The sequence below is a fragment of the Ursus americanus genome, chromosome 25, assembly GCF_024610735.1.
Source record: "Ursus americanus isolate L20-20 chromosome 25, mUrsAme1.1.p, whole genome shotgun sequence".
NCBI classification, from domain to species: Eukaryota; Metazoa; Chordata; class Mammalia; order Carnivora; family Ursidae; genus Ursus; species Ursus americanus.
In genome coordinates, this window is record NC_142151.1 from 44687915 (window position 1) to 44708060 (window position 20146).

The 20146-nt window shown below is 55.8% G+C and overlaps 2 protein-coding genes across 2 annotated transcripts; both read left to right on the forward strand.

Annotated features, from left to right (window-relative positions):
* The first annotated feature begins 420 nt into the window (after nucleotides 1–420).
* HOXC13 (homeobox C13) lies at nucleotides 421–6992 on the forward strand. Its single transcript, XM_045800769.2, has 2 exons — nucleotides 421–1153; nucleotides 6650–6992. The coding sequence occupies exons 1-2, from the start codon at nucleotides 421–423 to the stop codon at nucleotides 6904–6906; spliced, it is 990 nt and encodes a 329-aa protein (XP_045656725.2). The 3' UTR covers nucleotides 6907–6992.
* Nucleotides 6993–16372: 9380 nt separating this feature from the next.
* On the forward strand, nucleotides 16373–17965 carry HOXC12 (homeobox C12). Its single transcript, XM_045800768.1, has 2 exons — nucleotides 16373–16979; nucleotides 17725–17965. Exons 1-2 carry the CDS (start codon nucleotides 16373–16375, stop codon nucleotides 17961–17963), a joined length of 846 nt encoding a protein of 281 aa, XP_045656724.1. The 3' UTR covers nucleotides 17964–17965.
* Nucleotides 17966–20146: the final 2181 nt, after the last annotated feature.

Genomic DNA, 20146 nt, shown 5'->3' on the forward strand with positions numbered 1-20146 from the left:
CCCTCTCCCTCCCTCCCGCCTGCTGGGGGGGGGGCGTTGCCCTGTCCCTTTAAATCTCGCAGCTCCCCCTTCTTTGCCCCTTCCGAGAGCCAATCAGCAGAGACTTGTTTCCTTTTGCCCCGCCCCACAGCGAGGGGTGGGAACACCTGGAGACCGGGCCCCGGAGTCACGTGCGTTGGCCGCGTCACGTGGGCGCGGGAGGGGTGCCTAGGGGAGCCGGGCGGGAGCCGGCGGATTTCTTAATGAAGTGTCTCCGCATGCGTAGAGGGAATGTAGGGAGGTAGGTGGAAGCACCAGGAGGAGGGGAGGGGAGAAGAGGGAAGGGAGGAGGGATGGGGGAGGGGAAAAGGGAGCGAGGTGTCTCCCCAGCTCGCTGCCTCTGGCAAGTGGAGTTTTTAAAAAGCTCGAGCAGATCATGTCATGACGACTTCGCTGCTCTTGCATCCGCGCTGGCCGGAGAGCCTTATGTACGTCTATGAGGACAGCGCGGCGGAGAGCGGCAGCGGAGGCGGCGGCGGGGGAGGCGGCGGCGCGGGCGGCGCGGGGGGCGGCTGCAGCGGAGCGAGCCCCGGCAAAGCCCCCAGCATGGACGGGCTGGGCAGCAGCTGCCCGGCCAGCCACTGCCGCGACCTGCTTCCACACCCCGTGCTGGGCCGCCCGCCGGCTCCCCTGGGCGCCCCACAGGGTGCCGTCTACACGGACATCCCGGCCCCGGAGGCGGCGCGCCAGTGCGCCCCACCGCCGGCGCCCCCCACCTCGTCCAGCGCCACCCTGGGCTACGGCTACCCGTTCGGTGGCAGCTACTACGGCTGCCGCCTGTCGCACAACGTGAACCTGCAGCAAAAGCCTTGCGCCTACCACCCGGGCGATAAATACCCGGAGCCGTCGGGCGCCCTGCCCGGTGATGACCTGTCCTCCAGGGCCAAGGAGTTCGCCTTCTACCCCAGCTTCGCCAGCTCCTACCAGGCGATGCCCGGCTACCTGGACGTGTCGGTGGTGCCTGGGATCAGCGGGCACCCGGAGCCGCGTCACGACGCGCTCATCCCCGTCGAAGGCTACCAGCATTGGGCTCTCTCCAACGGCTGGGACAGTCAGGTGTATTGCTCCAAGGAGCAGTCGCAGTCCGCTCACCTCTGGAAGTCTCCCTTTCCAGGTAAGGAAGGGGCGCGAGCGCCGCCGCCGCCGCCGCCGCAGCAGCAGCAGCAGCAGCCAGGACCCCTCCCCGCCCTGCCTGCCCCGGGGCTCCGCGCCTCAGCCACCCCCGCCGTCTGGCCCCGGCGCGCCGGCTCTGCTGGGCTGCCGCTGGAGCCGGCCGGGCGAGCTGCGCTGAGGAATGCGCCGGGGAAGAAATCTGCTCCGACACGTTCCCCGGAGCTGCCCGGCCGAGAGTGAAGCAATCACAGGCGCCCGAGCGCCGGGCTGCCGGCTCGGCTCGAGTCGGGAGCTCGCCTCCTCCTCCCCCAGCCCGCTCTAGTCTCTCGCGCGGCTTTTGGCCCCCGAAGCCCGCTTCCAGCCAGGAATGGGGGTGGGGTGGGTTTTGGGTGCTTTGGAATCCGAAACCACCAGGACAAAAGCCTCAACCCACCGAATAATTGAGGGGGAAAAAAAAAAGAACAATCTTGCCTGAATTTTCAGATCGTTCAAGCACTAGATAGGTTTTTGTTGTTGTTGTTTTTTGAATAGGGATCTAATTTGCCGGGTCCAAAGAAATGCAGAATATTTTCTTTTCTTAATTTATTTTAAGAATTCGGCCACGAATTTTCTGATCCTTAAAGGAGCAGAACTAAAATCTCTGGAAAGGATGTGGCGAGAAGGGGGTTTGTATCCCTCTCCTGGGTTATAAAATTTTCTTTGCCTCTCTGGTATCCTGAGCTCAAATCCTGTGGGTGTTCCCACTGCCAACTCCCCCAAATGTCAGGGAGAGAGTTCTATGCCTCAAACACAGAAAAAGGGGAATGAGGATGAGAAGTGAGGGACTGAAGACCTGTTCTGGATACATCTGGGATCCAGGCCCAAGCTAGGGACCTCTAGGTCTTTGCCTGTGTATGGGGGGGGGGGGCCGAATTCACCGATGTCCTGTTCCTGTTCCAACTGAGGCTGTTTCTGAACCAGAGGGGATCCTGCAATCCCCACCATTCCCCAGGGGAGAAAGATCAGTCCCAGGTTTGTCAAAATCACTATCAGGAGCTTTGGATTCATCACAGGGCTGAGAAATTGCAAATCCAAAGCCTGCGTCTGCTCTGGCTGTAAGCAGAGCCAGGTGGGAGACGGCTGACTGGCTCCGTACTAATGCCTACAGGAATCCTGGGGGCGGGGGGGGGTGGCATGGAAGCCATAGATGTCTCTCCATACTATCCAGAGGGCCCCCCAGCTCTACATGTGAGTCCAGGGACATTTTCACTGGGAATTAGAGATCTGAAGACCTCCTAAGGGTGGGCCTGAAATTCCTTTGCAGGCGGGATTGGGGCAAGAGCAGATGGTGAAAAATCACTGACTGATATTAGAAAGTGTAGAAGATAACATTCTTGCAAATATGAGATTACTTAGTATAACACAACTGAATATCAGGGTGGGACCCACACTAGGCACCCCATTTCTGGCTGCCAGGATGATAGAATTTTAGTACATGGTATCATGCATTACCTGTTCTGAATTGGCAATAATATTTTATATAATAATTTCTGTTATCAGCCTCCTAATAGGAAACACATGATAATGCATTTCTAGAAGACAGACAATTCACATGTAAGTATACAGTAAGGTATTATAGATAGATGGCCCTTTACTCCACCATCTCACCCAAACGGAAAACTCTTTAGGACACAGGGCTCAGGCAGGAATTCCTGAAGCAGGGGGAGCCGGTAGGCCATGCTAAGGGGCCGAAGGGCAGGGGAACAGATGCCCACCTCGCCCACTGTGGGCAGAGGCATAGGTCTAGAGCAATGGACAATGGGTTTAGTGTGGAGAGGTGACGAAAAGGAGCTGCGCTGGCATCGCTGTGTATGCATGTGAAGCGAGGTGGCGGTGAAGGATTGGAAACCAGCTCAGAAATATCCTTGAGCAAAATGAACATCTTAAAGATTCCCAGGGAAAAAAGAAACCTGCTAAAAATAAACACTTTTTGATCATAACCTCCTAGAGAAAAATATCTTTGAAATAAAAAAAATACAGCCCAATTGAGATTTACTATACTTGCAAATTACTGTGTGGAAATGGATATAAAACCCACTGTCTCAGCAGCTATAAGCTCACACTCCCTGTGTGGAAACAGACTCGGGCTGTTATATCTCAGTGAGTGCAGACGTCCAGGCAAAAAGCAGATGAAAAAGAACTTACCTTCAGACACCCTCCATCTTTCTACCCACACAGAGATCTTTTAGAAGTAGTGAGATTTCCAGATAACTCTGTCTATGCAATTGTGGTTTGTGCCGGCAGCATCTGGGCATAAACACTACTGTCTCTCTTTAGCGCCTCTGGCTCTGAGAAACCTCACTATGGCAGTCTGGGCTGCTGTGGGATATGGAGGCAATTGTTCAGAAAGATCCAGATAATTAGGGCCAAGATCTGTTGTGGCTTCTTCCCTCCCCCAATTATACAGACCCTTGTTTCATTGCTTTTTCCCCCCTTCCTATGATGAGTGTAGGCACTTTTTTTTTCTTTTTTACAGAGAGACACAAAAATTCCAAGAGAGAATCAGCAGAAATTCTAAGAGAGAATCAGAACATGGGGGTGGGGGTTGGGCAGGGAGAGACAGAGTCAGATAAGATTGGGGGAGAGCAATAGAATGAAATAGTGGGTTCTTTGGGCCATACTGGAAGTCCCTACTGACAAGCCTTTGGATTATGGCTGAGAAGAGCAGCTAGGATTTCTAGCTGGACAAAGTCCTCTTCAGAGCGCAGAGCCCTGTTGTAGGAGTAAGTGGTCAAGAGCAAGTGGGCAGTGGGAACCTATCCACAGGACCCCAAGAGAAGGTGACAGCTGATAACTGATCTGATTTTTCTTCACTTCTCAAAGGTGTCTATTAGGTCCCCAGGTATGAAGGGGTTTATGTGTGTATGTGTGTCTGGAGGGATGTTAGAGAAGGTTTGATTGTAAAATTAATAACCAAGTCCCCTACTTACTTTAGGCAGTATAGACACAACTCGAGGTCTGAGCTTCCGGATGTTTCCATATCTGTAGATCCTAATTCCTTCCCAGGCAAGACAGCAGACAATGAAAGGAAGCTTCTTTGAAAAGGCAAGACTAAAAGGTATTTTCCCAAGAGGCCAAAACAACCAACATTTTGGTCAGATCCAGTAAGAACTTTGGCAAGTCAATCCTTAGCGTCCTATAGAGAAAAATAGCCAGTTTAGTCCAGGTAGCTGCTCTTTAAAACCGATTTTTAAGGATTGTGTTGATTAAACCTCATTGGAAATTTAGAGTTGGGGTTTAGATGATCCAGAATTGGGTAGGTAACTGTGAGCATTTCCAGAAAGTAAGATGAAAAGTCAGGGACAATTAGCTGGTTAATTCTGGAACCAAAACCCACTTTATCTCATTTAGCTCTCCAGGGAAGAGGAGCCTATTTCCATTTTAGGACTGACAGTGTCATTATGTCGAATCAGAAAAATCTTGGTTTAAAATCTGGCTCTGCCACTTTAGTTATTTTACCCACTCTGAGCTTCAGATTCCTCATCTTGTAAATTGGGTTTAATAAAATAAGCCTGAAAAAATGTTCTGAGGATTTAAATTTAAAAAAAAAGAAAAGAAAAGAAACACCACCAAACGCCTCATGGTAACAGTACTTACCCTCTTTGTTTTACTCTTTTCCCGGAATTATCAATCTCCTGAATCATAGTTACATCTGTAGGAGTAAAACAAACTTGAGAACTGAGAAATTTTTACAAAATTATCTTGTACAAAAAATTCTTTTTAACCTAAAGGATCTTCTCTGTTAAAGTGAAGCTGTTTTGTTTTTCAGATTTTTTTTTAAACCTTGGCCTGTTCCTACACAGGCAGAGAAAAGTGACAAGCCCCACAATTTTCCTGAGAACTTGTCATCATGAAGACAGCCAAGCCAGGCCACTGGAAACCCCTCTTTCACATATTCCTCCGAGCACTTAATTTCCTACTGCATTCGATTGTGACCTCTTCTCTTTCCAGCCTGTATAGACAAGTATTCCTGGGTGAGAGCAGACCCAGTGGGAATGGGTGTAGGGAAGGTGTTTTATGAGGGTGGGGTGAGAACAAGCGTTTCAGGAAGAGCTTTGTGCCTGTGTTCTGGACTGCCTGTCCACTTCCAGAGGGCAGTGAGAATGAGGGGGAACCCCAAATATTCACTCCTCATCATTAGTTTCTGCCTAAAGGAGTCTAAAAATTATAAAAATTATATTTTTAAAAATTGAGGGGTGAATTATTCAGATAATCCCCCTAATTCCCCGCTTCAACCTTGAAACCCTGGCAATGACCTTTTTATTAACAGAGGTGAGTGTGGAACGGAAGGGGGATGTAAGTGACATATATTGTTCTGAGTTCCTGTGAAATTCACACAGCATAAAGAAATTGACCTAGTAACGGTTGGGATAACAAGGTATTTAGGGTGGCTAGGGTTCCTGTATGCGATGGAGACAGTTTCTCTCAGCTTTGGAGAAATGGAGAGGAGAGGGGGTTGGAGCAGAATTTGCTCTGTTTTGGTGAGTGGGTATTTGGGGGGAGGGAGCAAGAAAAGGCACTGAATTCTTTTTGTAGAAGACTTATGTAAACCGCTGGGTTTAACCCCAGAAGGGCTCTCCTAGTGCCTCCTTTGGTGGGCAGCCCCTGGGGCATGGATTCTACGTCCAGGGCCCAGGGCCCGATCCCCTACATCTCCCATCCAGGATCTCTCAACTTGAATGTTGTTAAGTGGCTCACTACATTGGCGCCTGCCTAGAGTGATTGGCTCCCAAGCAGGCTGGCATCCCCTGGACACTTTTCTTCTCTATCTGTTAGTATAGGTCTCAGATTCCTAGGGCAGAAGCAGTGACCAAGGCATGAGGCCCCACTTGGTGTTCTGTGCCCACTGAAGCTCTCTCCCTTCCTGCCATGCCCTCCCTCAAACATACAACAGAACACCTTCCCCTGATAATGGGACACAGTTTACGCTAATAGCTGCCCAAGTGACCTAACTGCTGGAAGGAGGAATTTTCCTGAATATTTGCAATCCTCTAGGCCCTCAGACCAGGGTGGAATTTGTAGGGACCCTTTTAAGAGTACAGGATTCTAATAACAAATGCTGTGCAGAGCGGTATTGGAGCCTGAGGCAAAAGGAAAAATCAGTACTACTGGTCCCATGTTTATTTAAAATTTGTTATTTTGTTTATCATTAATTTTTTTTGCATTCATTCTGATTTTTTAAACATTGCATTAAAATGTTACCTATCTCGATTCCCCAGTGTCTGGCTCCCCCTCTTTTAAAGTTTTCACCCGAGGCAACACATCCAGGGCCTCGCCTTAGTCATGGCCTTGCTAGTAACAGAGGCGCAAAGGATCAGGGGGCAATTTGTCTGTCCCTTAGAGCCCCTGCTGGAACCTCGAGCCCACTCCGTGGAGCAGCCTGGGGCGCACAGCCCGGTCGCGCCAGGGTCCAGGCACGAGACTCACTTCCTGCCGCCCGGCTTCTTTCTCCCCCCAGACGTGGTTCCCCTGCAGCCCGAGGTGAGCAGCTACCGGCGCGGGCGCAAGAAACGCGTGCCCTACACAAAGGTGCAGCTGAAGGAGCTAGAGAAGGAGTACGCTGCCAGCAAGTTCATCACCAAAGAGAAGCGCCGGCGCATCTCTGCCACCACGAACCTCTCTGAGCGCCAGGTCACCATCTGGTTCCAGAACCGACGGGTCAAAGAAAAGAAGGTGGTCAGCAAATCCAAAGCGCCTCATCTCCACTCGACCTGACCGCCCAACCGGCCACCCGCCCCGTCTATTTATGTTGCCGCTTTGTACCATTACCGAACCCAACGAAGGACGCTTCGCCGGTGCAGACGAATATTTAATGTTAACAAGAAAGAGTGACTGCGCCGCGGGAGGCAGAGAGGATCAGAGGGCGCGCTCGGCAGCCCCCTACTCCCCACCCCATCCTCAACCCCCAGCCCCATGCAGACGGGACCCACCAGGCCTCAGGAGCTTTGGCGGTGGATCTGGGTGGGCTGTGGGAGGAAGGCTGACGGCCTCCACTCCCCTTCGCCCTCATCCCTCGCCTTGCCAGAAAGCTGAGTGGTAGGGGGCAAAGAGCCCGATCATTCCAACCAAAGCAGGGTTGGGGAACCCGAATGACCCCACTCTTGCCTCATCCTTTGCCCAGGCAGGTTGATGACCCTCCGAGGGTGGGGCCCCGGGGCAGGACCTGGTGAGCTCTCACCATCCTTCCAGTTCCTCTTCCTGTTCCCTGTCCCTCCCACACTCCTTAGTTAGGCAAGACTTCCCAGTTAAGATTTTCTGTGCATATTTTAAAAGTCGCGTTAATATTAATGATAATTGTTAGGGATCTGGCATCGTGATTGGAGTACGGACGGCGCATAGGTGTTCTTTCCTTCCTGTTTCAACAAAAGCTGGAATTGGTGGAGGAGCTGCCTACCCCCACCTCAACCCGGAAACTGAATTTCTCTGGAGCCAACTTTGCCCCACTTCCTCCTCTCTGCTGCTGTCTCAGTCAACGTGCAGAAATCCAAGGAGAATGGAAACTCCAACCACGCTGCTAAATATCTCTCTCTCTCTCTCTCTCTCTCCCCCCCCCCACCTCCTTCCCTCTCTCTACTGGGGATCAGGCCAGGTACAGAAGCAGAACATTTTTCTAAGGAAAGGACAAACTCCTCTTCCAAGGGGATGGAGCGTGGGTCCCAGCAGAGCCCCCGTCCAGTTGCCTCTCCGTGGAGGCAATCGCTGAGGAGAGAGCCTCACACTTTCACTTTTACTGATCGTCCAGAGGAAAGCAGTTTTCTTCCAGGAGGCCAAGATAGCCAGCCCCCAATTAACCAGCTAATGTACACGCTGGCTAACATACCCTCCTCAGAGGCCAACCTGCGGCGGAGGGGGAGGTCCCGCACCTTCTCCCTTCCCACTGGTGCGTTACAAAACAGTGTTCTTTTGAAATGTGCATCAGAAATAGGCTTTTTTAAAATGTCGTGTATCTGTATATAGTATTGTGATGTCTGAATGACAATGTACTGAATGCAAAAAGGAAAAAAACCCACAAACCTGTTTTTAAAATAAAATCTTTTTTTTTTTTTGCCTTGATTTTATTACTCAGATTCCTTCTGCAGACCCTTCTGTCCACTGGCTCATCGGCGTCTTCTTCGCTGCCCCAACTCAGCCAGAGTGGGCGAGGGGAGGAGTGTAGACAGCACCCCAGGGGGGTACATTTCAAACTCATATTTTGTTCCACTCATGTTTTTTAAAGTGAGTTATTTGGGTTATTTGGGTTGTTGATGGGATCTAGATAGGAGAAAACTCCTTCGGAATAGATGAGTGTGTGTTGGGGGGAGAAGGGTGTAATCAGCGACTGGGAAGGCCCGGAAGCAGGTGGGTGAGAAAAGTACGCTGCCCGTGGTCGTGGACTTCAGTTAATGGTTTAGAAGCTGAGGAGGAAGCACCCAGCCAGAGCTGGATGCTGTGGTGGTAGCGGTGGCCCCCCGCGGTGGGGAGCTAATCTTGGGCTTCCGGGGCACTGCCCACCAGAGGGTCCGCAACCCCTCCAGCCAGTTCAGGGCTGGGGCTGGGAGGGGGTCTGCACAGCCTGTCCTGCTGGGGGTGGCTGGGAGCTCAGCGCTCCTAGGCTGCTCTCTTTTCTTCCCCATCAGTTCATGCAGAGTCAGGCCACTAGGACCCCTGGGCCCCCCAGGTCATAAGGCAACCCCACCTTTTTTCCCCCAGCATTCCTGGGGATCACAGTCTTCTAGGCCGTCAGGAGCCGTGTAGACTCTGCCATTAATTTGTTTTCCCTGTCGTGTCCGTCCATACCTATCTCCCTATCTGGCGGAGTTAATGAGATCGTTAAGTTGTCAGGTTAAGAGACTTTTAAAAAGCAATATAGCCTAAAACAATGTTATCTCAGATTAAATCTTTACTGCAGCAATTTTTATTTATATATAATATTTTTCCTCTCCTGAGACACAGAAAGACTGGAGGCATTGGGTTGGAAATCAGAGCTCTCCGGTCTCCCTTTGCCTGACGGCTGAGGTTCTTACAATTTTATTTAAATAAATGTTTCTGGGGGTGAAACACACACACACACACACACACACACACACACACACACACACACACACACCATGGAGTCAGAGAGGGACAAAGAGCCTGAAGAATGTAACCTCTATAGAGGCTCTGCTACTGATGGGGCTGCCAGTCTGACTCTACTCCACTTCAACTCTGGCTTAACTATCAAAGAATCACATGCTGGGAAGTGGGGGTTCAGGGGATATAGGTGAAGCTCCCAGCAATAAGGTTCATTTTTAATTCCATCTTCCCTTCTCTCACCACTTGCCACCTTAACCTCTTCCCAAAACCCTGAGTCTCTCCTGAAATGGAAAGAGTTGAAAATTAAATGTGTGTGTCAGAAAAGGGAATTGAGCAGACAAGAAGCCTGGGGCTCTCTTGATATGGGTCCCCATCCCTCTTGACTTGCAGATACACTGGCTTTTTCCCATGACAACTGTCGATACAGTGGAAGTTGGAGACTGTAGGGAAAGAGAAGTCTAGAGTTCTCCAAGGGATCCCTCTACTTCTGCACACAAACTCACAGAGAGTCTAATGAGCGACTCTTCCCACACAGAGGGACCCTCCCTAAAGCCCCAGAAGGGGGCGATGGAAAAAAGGAGAAGGCTCATGAAGGCTCATTGGGGTTGCATTGGGAAAACCCAGGCAAAGACGGCAGTCCCTCTGAGTCCCCGGGAGCCCCGGTGTGCCCAGGGTGTTTAGGACTGTCTCTTACACTGGGTTAAATATGCCTGAATGTGTTCTGGAGAATTATCATGTCTGGATCGATTTTGGAGACGCCTCTCCCATAAGAGTAAGCAAGCGTGAGAATGGAAACTCCTGTGCGAGACAGGTATCGTGCGAGTGTGTACTCTCGGGAGGCAAAGATGGGAACACTGGGAACACATATTATTCTCTTCCTGATTGTGTGGGTCCCTTACCTTTCCTTCCTCCAAGAGCTGGCATTCTCTCGGGGGAGTCTGCGAGGCATTCCTGTGAAGGTGTATGTGAGCACGTGCACGCCCGTGTGCGTGTGCGCGTGCGCGTGTATGTGTGTGTGGGGGGGAGAGTTTTGACCAGTGGAGATTTTCCCGTGTGCGTACAAGCCTATAAGTAGGAATGTTGTCATCTCAGGGTGTAGCGCATGTTTAGTTTTCTTCACTCAAATCTGTAAGAAGCCTTTCTTTCCAAGGCCAATCTCCTAGTGCTCATGTGAGAATGGGGCTCCACTCTGTGTGAGGGTGCAGGGGGTACAAGAGGGGTGAAGGGCTGAGAGCACAGAGGCTGCCCCTGGAAACAGACAATCTCTGTCCCCTGGGACTGGGGCTCCTGTGATCGGTCTCATAATCCAGCGGCACTCCCTGCTCCCCACGCCCCCCCTCCCCAGGCGGGGACCGAGGGACTTGGCTGGGCTGGAGCCCCACAGGACTCTCCATCTAGAGGTCACTCTACCAAGCTGCCAGGGAAGGCTCAGATCCTTTCCTGGGCTTGGGGGGAAACCCTTCCCCACCCCCATCTTCGTCCCCAGACCTAGGCCAGCAGACCGGGCCTTTCAGCCTGTAGTCCCACAGCTAAGAACCCACCTGCAGGAGCAAGGCCAGCAGTTCCCAGGGAGATCCCTCCACGACTGTCTCCAAACCCTCTGCTCCTGAGGCTGATCCACGGGCCAGTGTGGTGTGAGGCGGGGGCGGCCCTGGGACATTCTCCATCTCTCAGAGGATTGGAGCTGGGAACCCTGCGGCAGGTCCCCCAATTCAAAAGCAAGCTCCCCCCCCCCCCAGGATCCACCTGTGCCCGACGTGGCTGGTGTCGGGAGCCCACCCCTCAAAAAGCTCCTGGTGCTGGTTCCGGCCGATGTGTATCCAGACCTGCGCTGGTGGAGGATCGAGGGGCCCTGGGGAGCGAGGGGCTTCTGGGAGGAGGAGGGGGCCAGAGCCTTTGCGCAACCAACCAGGCTCTTCCTCTTTTAGCCTTGACCGTGACTAGATCTTTCTGACCTTGACATCACAGGGAGCACAGGGAAGGGGGGCAGGGTGGAAAAGGCCTTGATCTTCCGGTGGCCAGAGCAGTGGAGGGCCGCTCGCCCCCTGGACGCGCCATCCCCCTTCCCGCCAGAGCCCGCCGCCTCTGTTTACACACAGAGGAGGTGTCGTCTCCAGTCTAGACAGGGGCGCTAATAACGCCCATAAAAGGCGGCCTCTCCAGAGATGTTCGGCAACTCGGCTCCCGCGCGCCTACCGCTGGCCGCTCCCTCCGCCTCCTGCGCCCCGCCCTCCTCGGATACCGAGGCTGGGCCTGCGGCGGCCCTGGGGAGGGGGCACCCAGAAGGTTTCTAGAGGCTGAGAAACCCCGCCCCGCACCCTTCTGAACCTCTTCTGTCTCCAGAGGTAAGTAGACCCCCGCTCTCCCAGCCCAGCCTCGAGGTTAACAGCACCTCCTCCCACCCCCACGCGCCAGGCGATGGCCCCCACCCCAGGCCCCCCGCGCCCCCCGCCCCGGGGACTGGGGGCTTGGATTTGGGAAGCTGTGGAGGCTGGGCAGAGTAGACCCCGAGCAGATCTCAGCGTCTCCCCAGTGCTAGGCCTGGCCAGAGGCCATGGTCACAGCGAGCCGCTGGCTGTGGGGCAGAGGGCACTCGGGTAGTCCTCACCCCATACCGAGCTTCGAGGTCGCCGAGACCAGGCCCCGGGCTCCCGGATACGGTGCAGGCGGCTGTGGGTGTGGCGTTTGATGAGAGTGGTGTGTTGTTTTTTTTTTTTTTTTTAACTCGGTCCCCACACCTTTCCCAACACTCAGTAATTTACTAGGCGGAGGAGATCCTCTGCTGGCGGAGGGGGAAAGTGTCAGAGCCGCGAAACCAGTTAACTGTTAGTGCGCTGAAAGGACAGAGAAAATGGGGGAAGAGGGCCCATGTAGGGATGTTCAGGTGAGAGGTGGAGAGATGGCCTCCCAGATGTTGCCGCCTGGGACCCCCCCCTTCCCATTTCCGGAGTGGCAGTCAGGCTGGGGTCTTGTGGAGGGAGGGGCCCCAGAGATGCCGCAGAAGGGGTGGAGGAGGTAAGGTCGCTGCTGACCGCAGGCCGCTTGTGTGAGCCAGAAAGCCTGACTGGGCCCCTCACCCCAGGTTCCTCTAATGCACCGCCCCCTCCCCGCCCCAGGCTGCAGATGCCTAGAAAGCAGCACCTGGAGAAGGGGTCTCCCAATCTTCCTCTCAAATCCCGGACACCCAGAGGGGTGGCTGGGAGCCAGGTGGGCTCCAACCCCTGGAGGAGTTAGTGAAGGAGAGAAAAATGAGACCGAGCCCCCCTACCTCCACCCCCAGCCTTGTCTGAACCCAACAAAGAGGCTGTACCAAGCCTGAGCTGCCTCAAAAGAACGAAATAGAGAGGTCTGAAGGCTCGGGTGGGGGCCCAGACCTTCCTCATCTGCCGCCCTTCCTCTCCCCTCTCCACGCCCGCTCGGTGCCTATTCACACCCCATCCGCGGCCCAGGCCCTGACTCATTTGCATACGCGGCAGAACCGCTTTCTGCAAACTAGGCAGTGACCTTGAACTGGGCCGCCGAGGCCTCTCGACTGACCGCGGAGAAGGCAGCACCGCGGGGAATAATTCTGACCTCGGGTCCACGGGGGAACCGGCTCCCGGCAGCTCGCAGCCGCTCCGCGGTGGCCCGAGCCTCCCGCAGTCGCCTGGCCCCAGCCCCCAGAGCGGGCACGGACCTTAGAAAGAACTCCCGCCGCCGGGCCTAGCGCGGCGGGGACTCGAGGCCCCGCGCAGAGGCCGCGAAGATGCGGGAGGGTTGCAGGCACAGACAGAAGGCGCGGGAGAGGCGGCGGGGCAGCCAGCTGGTGGGTGCTCAGGGCAGGAGGGCTGCCTCGGGTCTTCAAGGAAAGCCTCGGGCCACATCCTAGCCTTCAGTTTTAATTAACCCCTGAGTTAATGAGCGGGGCACGGTTGCGCCAGGCCAGCTGCAGCGGGGGCCGGCGGCTCAGGGGCCAGCAGGCAGGCCGCCTCTTCCCACCTGGTGATTTGATGAATGTGCGGGAAGAGTGGGCGCACAGGGCCCTCAGCAGCTCCAGAGCCTGGGTCTGGCCAATTAGTTTTGCGTGTGGGCTGCGAAGTGCGGGTGGATAAAACTCGGTTAGACGCGGCTGCCCGGTGCTTTGGGTTGCGAGTCCCTCCCGGTCCCCTCCCCGGGCCCCAGTTGGTTCCTGGCGGGCGGCCCCCGCCGGGGCTGGATTTAAAATTGAAGCTTCGCACCCGAGCCTCCCGCCGGCCCCGGGGACCCAGGCTGGGCCGGGCGCTCCGGGGCCCTGTTCGTGGGAGCCCGGCGGAAGGAAGGGGCTCAGCGGCGTGTGTGGCTGGGTGCCTTAAAGGCGGACGGATCCGCGATGGTACACTTAGATTGCCTGGGTCGTCCCCAAGATCCTGAGAACCCCTAGGCTCACAGTGGGCCTCGAGGAGCGGGACACGGGGATGCGAACGTTGCTGACGGTTCCAGGCCGCTCTCCTGGAGAGGAAGTCAGGGGCAGCTGCACTCACCGAAGAAGGGTTCGTGTGCGTGCCCTTGTCCACACAGTGGACACCTGGGGGAAACGCCCTTTCCAGATGGGGCCAAATCGAACGGGGAGAAACTGCGCGCCGGGAAGAAGGAAGCCCTCACTCCATTCTCAGTTCCCCCAGCGCTGCATCCGCCGCCCTGTGGCCGCTGCTCTGTGTGCGCGGCGGCCTGGCCAGAGGGCAGCGTGCAGGGCTCTGGGCCGCAGGTTTTTGGGCTAGAGAGGGCCAGGGAGAGGCTGGGACCTTGCTCCTGGAGTCCCCTTTCTGGGAGACTGGAGTCATCTGGAAAGGTAAAAGAGGATGGGAAGAAGCCTGTACCCCACGAGGACTAGGGGTGACTCTGCACGGCTCAGCTCGGCATCCCTCATACCAACAATAGCCGCCGAGCCCAGAGGCCCGGAGGCCCGGAGACCTTGCTGCCGGCGCAGTGTTCTGACCGAAAACAGCAACAATATTCAAGTCACACCCTGTTTATCTTGACCAAAATAACCCCCAAATAAAATTTTTAAAAATTAAATTTTCAGTGGTGCTCATGAATGCATCTCGAAAAAGAGGCCATGCATAGGATGCTAGAGATGCTGTGACGTGGAATTTGCAGCTCAGGGATGCTCCTTTCTGCAGCCGCGCAGCCCCTTAATCAATTAGGCACAGAAAGGCCAATCCAGGCGGTCTCCTGCCCGCTGCTCGGCGCCCCGGCTCGCGCCGCTCTGACTGGAGGTGACTGCGCGGGGCTAGCATCTCTCCGTTCGGCCTCGGTTGCGGCAAGTGGGCCCGGCGAGCGCGGCGCGGGCTCCTGGGGGCGGGAGGGCCCTGGCCGGGCGGCCCGGCAGCGGGGCGGGGAAGGGGAAGCGGGAGAGGGGCGGGCGCCGCGTTGCGAGCCCTGAGCTGCGCCAGGCAGGGCGACGCTCGCTCGTGCGGACACATTTCTGTCCGAGGGAGCAGTTCTGGTTTGGGATATGAAATCGCCCGGCGACCTGTGGAATTCCAAGAATCTGCGTTTCTCTCTGCCGCGTCCTGCAGAGGAGAGAGAGAAAAAGGGAGATGAGAATCTTCAGCTTCGGTCTGCTTTTGTAGCTTCGCCTCATTCTCAGATACTTAACTTTCACCTACATGGGTTTTTTTTTTTTTTTTTCCCTGCCATATTCTCGTGGGGACTCTTGGTTTCTCCAAATGTCTCTAGATCGTCCGGTGTTTTCTGCATTTAGACGTTTGCTAACTATCTATTTTACCTTATATTACTCAAAGCCGTGCATTGTATAGGAGCCTGAAACAATCAAATGGAAATCCGAGTATTTTGTCTACTAGACACCAATAGAATACACCTAGTTTTGAAGGCTTTGTTTTGGTTTTCACTTTAATCCGCTTATCCGTGTTCTGTGGACCTGGTTGAGATCCGATTGTGGTTTCAAGATGTCGATTAATCTCATCAGTGATCAGCTTTGGGTTCTCAGCCTTCTCCAGAAGGAGCTGCTGAGGTTAGCACCATAAACATAATTTTAAACCCCAACAAGATAATTCTCCGGAGTCCTCTCCCTCACTCCCAGCACACCTACTGGCATTGGCGCTGCTATCTGATGGTCCCAGCAGCAGGCTGGGCTGCTTCTGGGGTGTGGGGGTCTCTTCTGCAGTGGAAGTCTCGAGCCTCTCAGGCCAACCAAGCCCTGCTGGGGTCCCAGAGCCTCTTGCTGCGGAGACTCTGGAAGACCCCCCAAAGCCCATCTGACTTCAGAAGTCACAGGCAAGAGGAGTTCAGGCCCCCAGATTTTCAAAAGCAGGTAGTCAGATCCACATAGAGCTGAGCACCTCCTGTTTTTTTGGCTCCTTCTGCCTCCTTTCTGCATCCTTCTTCTAACGGTGAGTGGAAGTGTGAGGTTGGGGTGGCTCCCAGCTCCAAGGTGGGAGGATACCCAGCATTAACAATTCTCCCATAGTCTTTCCTAGAGGAGAGGACCCCAAGTGTCTCCCAAAATTCCTGAGGAGAAAGAGCTGAGGAAGAGGAGCAGAGCAGGGGCAGGGCTGGGAAAGACAGTGGCAGGGAAACCTGTCCTTATCCCCACTTCGCCTCTACTGTAAATAAACCCCGAGCCAAAGGGCTCATCCGTCTCCTTAAACAGCCAGTAAACTTTATATGACACAATATCTAATAGTAATTTATTGGGGAGATATTGTAAATTCCAACGGTTTTAGTTAATAAAGGAGCTAATTACAGAGGGATAGGCTGTGCTTGGCCAGCTGTTGGTGAGAAGATAATACATCTGGGGGGGTGTGCGTGGTGCAGAAGTGCGTAAGTGTGGGTATTTTTGGTGTGGCTTTTTCCCTCTTGCCCCGGGTCGGGCGATTGCCTCACTCTCTGCGTTAGGTTTTATATGATATTTTAAAAAACTAGAATCCAGCGAATAAATCTGCCCCCGCGTTTTGTTCCCCCCTCAACCCCGAGTGGGGAAGGGGGAAGTTGGAGTTGGTGCGGGGTGGGGGGGATTCGCTGTCCCCACCCATCCCCCTGGCGGCGGCGCCCACGTGAGCTGGGTGGCCAATGGGTGGCCGGTGCAGGTTTAACTATGTTTAATGTCAGATAGCAATAAAGTAGAAGCTGCCGGTCGGGCCCCGCGGAAATGGGCGAGCATAATCTCCTGAATCCCGGGTTTGTGGGGCCGCTGGTGAACATCCACACGGGAGACACGTTCTACTTCCCCAACTTCCGCGCGTCCGGGGCGCAGCTGCCAGGGCTGCCTTCGCTGTCCTACCCGCGCCGCGACAACGTGTGCTCGCTGCCCTGGCCGTCGGCGGAGCCCTGCAATGGCTACCCGCAGCCCTACCTCGGCAGCCCGGTGTCGCTCAACCCGCCCTTCGGCCGCACGTGCGAGCTGGCGCGAGTGGAGGACAGCAAGGGTTACTACCGCGAGCCGTGCGCCGAGGGCGGCGGGGGCCTGAAGCGTGAGGAGCGCGGCCGCGACCCGGGCCCGGGAGTCGGGCCGGGGGCAGCGCTGCTGCCGCTGGAGCCGTCGGGGCCGCCCGCGCTCGGTTTCAAGTACGACTACGCGGCAGGCGGCGGCGGGGGCGACGGGGGCGCGGGACCCCCGCACGACCCGCCCTCGTGCCAGTCGCTGGAATCCGACTCCAGTTCGTCCCTGCTCAACGAGGGCAACAAGGGCGCCGGCGCGGGCGACCCGGTCAGCTTGGTATCGCCTTTAAACCCCGGCGGCGGGCTCTCGGCCAGCGGTAAGGACCCCGGCCCACTCTCGAGGCGTACTCAGGACCGGACCGCTCACCGGGGCGGGCAGTGTAGGACTGAGCTAGGGCCGCCCGGGGTGACAGAATGTGTGGCAAGGAAGCACTTCTTTAAAAAAGAAGTATGGGGGGTGGGGGGCGCCTATAAACATGTAAATATCCCCATAAAAGAACTGCAGAGAGTCCCTTTTTCGCCGACCTGCGGCTGGAGGGGGCAGGGAGCTCTGGAGAAGGGGATCCTGACAGACACTTCCCCAGGCCTCGGGTGGGGGGTGGGGACCGAGAGCTTGGTCCCTGCTCTCTAGGGCTTCTCCCTGCACCTTCGCACAGTCTCCGTTTCCTACATTTTTCCTCTTAAGAAATGCCAGTGGACCCGATTTACTCTGGCCACTTGCTCCTGTGTCCATCCTGGAGGATGTGAGAGGAAGGGGCCAGGATATCCGGGAGAAGCAGCGGTTTGGGGAGATGTGAGGGGATCGGAACACAGAAGGGTCAGAGATACTACAGGGGAGGTAGGGTTGTGGAGGCAAGGAGGAGCGAAAGGGGGAAAAGAACGATGAAGGCGGGGGAGTGGATGGGGATGAGGATCTGTGTGGAAGAGAGGAGAAGAGACAGGAGAGCAAGGGCCTGGGATTGGGCGGCAGGCCAAGGTGAAAAGGGCTGGGGAAGGACCGAGGGCATTGGGCTTGTCACCTCTTGGTCCTCTGGCCAACGCTGCCGGTTCGTCTCCACCCAGGCGCGCCCTGGTACCCGATCCACAGCCGCTCCCGGAAGAAGCGCAAGCCCTATTCGAAGTTGCAGCTGGCGGAGCTGGAGGGGGAGTTTCTGGTGAACGAGTTCATCACACGGCAGCGCCGGAGGGAACTCTCAGACCGCTTGAATCTTAGTGACCAGCAGGTCAAGATCTGGTTTCAGAACCGGAGAATGAAAAAGAAAAGACTTCTGTTGAGGGAGCAAGCTCTCTCCTTCTTTTAGGGGGCAAGACACGGGCACCGGCCCCGGACTGAGCCTGTCTTTGGCAGAGAGCAAGAGGGGGCGCTGCCTGGGACACAGTCCCCGCTTAGAACGCCGGGCATCTCTGGAGGCACTCCCTGGACATCCTCTTGTCTGTTCTGTTTGTGGTTCCCTCCCACTCACCCCCCCACCCCAGGCCCTGCCAGGTCCCAGAGAGAGGGGAAGAACCCAGCCAGGGAGAGGAGAGCTGCAGGTAGGGGTAGGGACGGGAGGGCTGAGGTGCTGGGGAGGGGCTGGTTTGCAGGGGGACTGGGGCCTTTGGCCTCGGGCTGAGGATCTGGAGGAAAGGTAACCCAGCCCCCCCCCAACACTTTCCTTCCGTGGTCTTAAGTCAGCCTGCAGTAGGCAAAAGTGGGGACAGTGGAACCAAGGCTCCCAAAACTCCCAGTAGTTGGGGTTAGGAGACGGGGACGAGGAAGCAAGAGTGGAGGATCCGCGGAGAGATCGCAAGGGGTTAGGGTAGCTCTGGGAGGGCAGGGGGAAGGAAGTGCGGTTTGGGAGAACAGAGTGATCAGGAATGCTCAAGTCCACAGGGGTCTGGTCCTCCAGGCCTGGACACCAAACAGGGGGAGGTAGAACAGGGGGAGGTACAGGCGTTTGGCAGACCCGGCCGCGGACAGGGCGATCCTCAGCCTATGTCCCCTCTAGGGCAGGCTGCCCGAGAAGTCTCTGGTCCCCTCTCCTGCCGGCGTTGCCCACCCATTCGCCCACAGGTGTGATGCCACCCACTCTTCCTGCCGCCTAGGCGGCTGCGGACCGGAAGCCGCAAGCGCGGGATCAGAGCTGAGCGGATGCAGCCTCGGGTTTAGTAGCCAGCCCAGGGACCCCCACCTGGCCCTCCAGGAAGCCCAAGAGGCTGTGACAGAGGCTGCGAAGCCCAGCATTGATTGGCCGGGAGAGTTTCTGGCAGCCGAGGCTACCGCCACTGATTCTCCCTTCCCCGCTGGCGTTCACGGTCACGGCCGGCCAGAGGCTGGACCGGCATAATTTACGAGGCAGGAGGAGAATCTGCCCCTAAAGGGGCTACTGGCCGCGGAGGCCCCTGCTCAGCCCGGGTTTCCCAGGCTGGTGACAATGAAGGAGGGGGGCGCTGCTGCCCCCCACACAACTCCTTTCTCTCTTTTACCCAGCCCCACTCCACCCGCCCCCCAACGTCGCCCTTTGTCTCAGGATCTGCTGCCTCCGCCTCCCCCTGGCCGGCGAGCTGCAGAGCCACCAAGTACAAGGACCAGAGCAGAAGGAGGGGCACATCCCCAGAAGTGGTTGGGAGCCAGAGTGGCTTCTTGAGCCCAGGGCCTTTTATTCATAGCCACCTCAGGCCCCAGCCCCAGCCCAATAGATCAAGGCTGGCTTAGGAGAGAGAGGCAGTGAAGAAGCCCCAGGGCACCTTCCTGCCCTCCCTTTTTATCCCTCTTGGTGAGAGTCCCTGGACCTCCCTGTCTGCTGACCCACCCTTGCCAGGAGTAAGAAGGTGAGAAGAGGGGACTGATGGGAGTTAAGCCCAGCATGCACAGTGTGAACTGGCCTGCTAGCTTGGAATTCTCCCTGCCTCTGAAGTCTCCCCTAACCCACCCTCGAATGGCAATCTACAGAGCCGCCCACTCTCCCACCAGCACACAGCTTCAGGTCCCTGTACGGATTGAGCAGAGGCACGGGCAAACGCAGCCACAGCTGAGCCCAGCATCCCCACTGAGCCTAGGCCACTTTCCCGACTGAACTTGTAAGCAGGCAGCCTCAGGTCCCCAAATACAGCCCTGCAGAGTGGCCGTACAATCACTTGCCCTCATCCCCCACCGGGCACCTGGCGCACTTCCCCACTGACACAAACTTGTTTCACCTATGGACAAGTTCGCAGAAATCAGCACCCTTCCAGCTGTCTGCACAATCCCTGATGGGCTGGCCCTGGGTATGAGGCATTCTCCCCTTTGCCTGGTCACCCATGTCCCCCTTTATGCAGCCCCTCCTGTGACCTTTGGGCTCTGGGGTACTGGATTCAAGCTTCACCACTCCAGCCTGACTCCCACAGCCTAGTAGAGAAAGGAGACCAGAACATTCCAAAAGGGGTGGGGGTACAAAGATATGCAATATTCTCTTCCTGTCGCTTTAAACTTGACTTCTGTGAGCTTTTCTGTCAATCTGTGTCC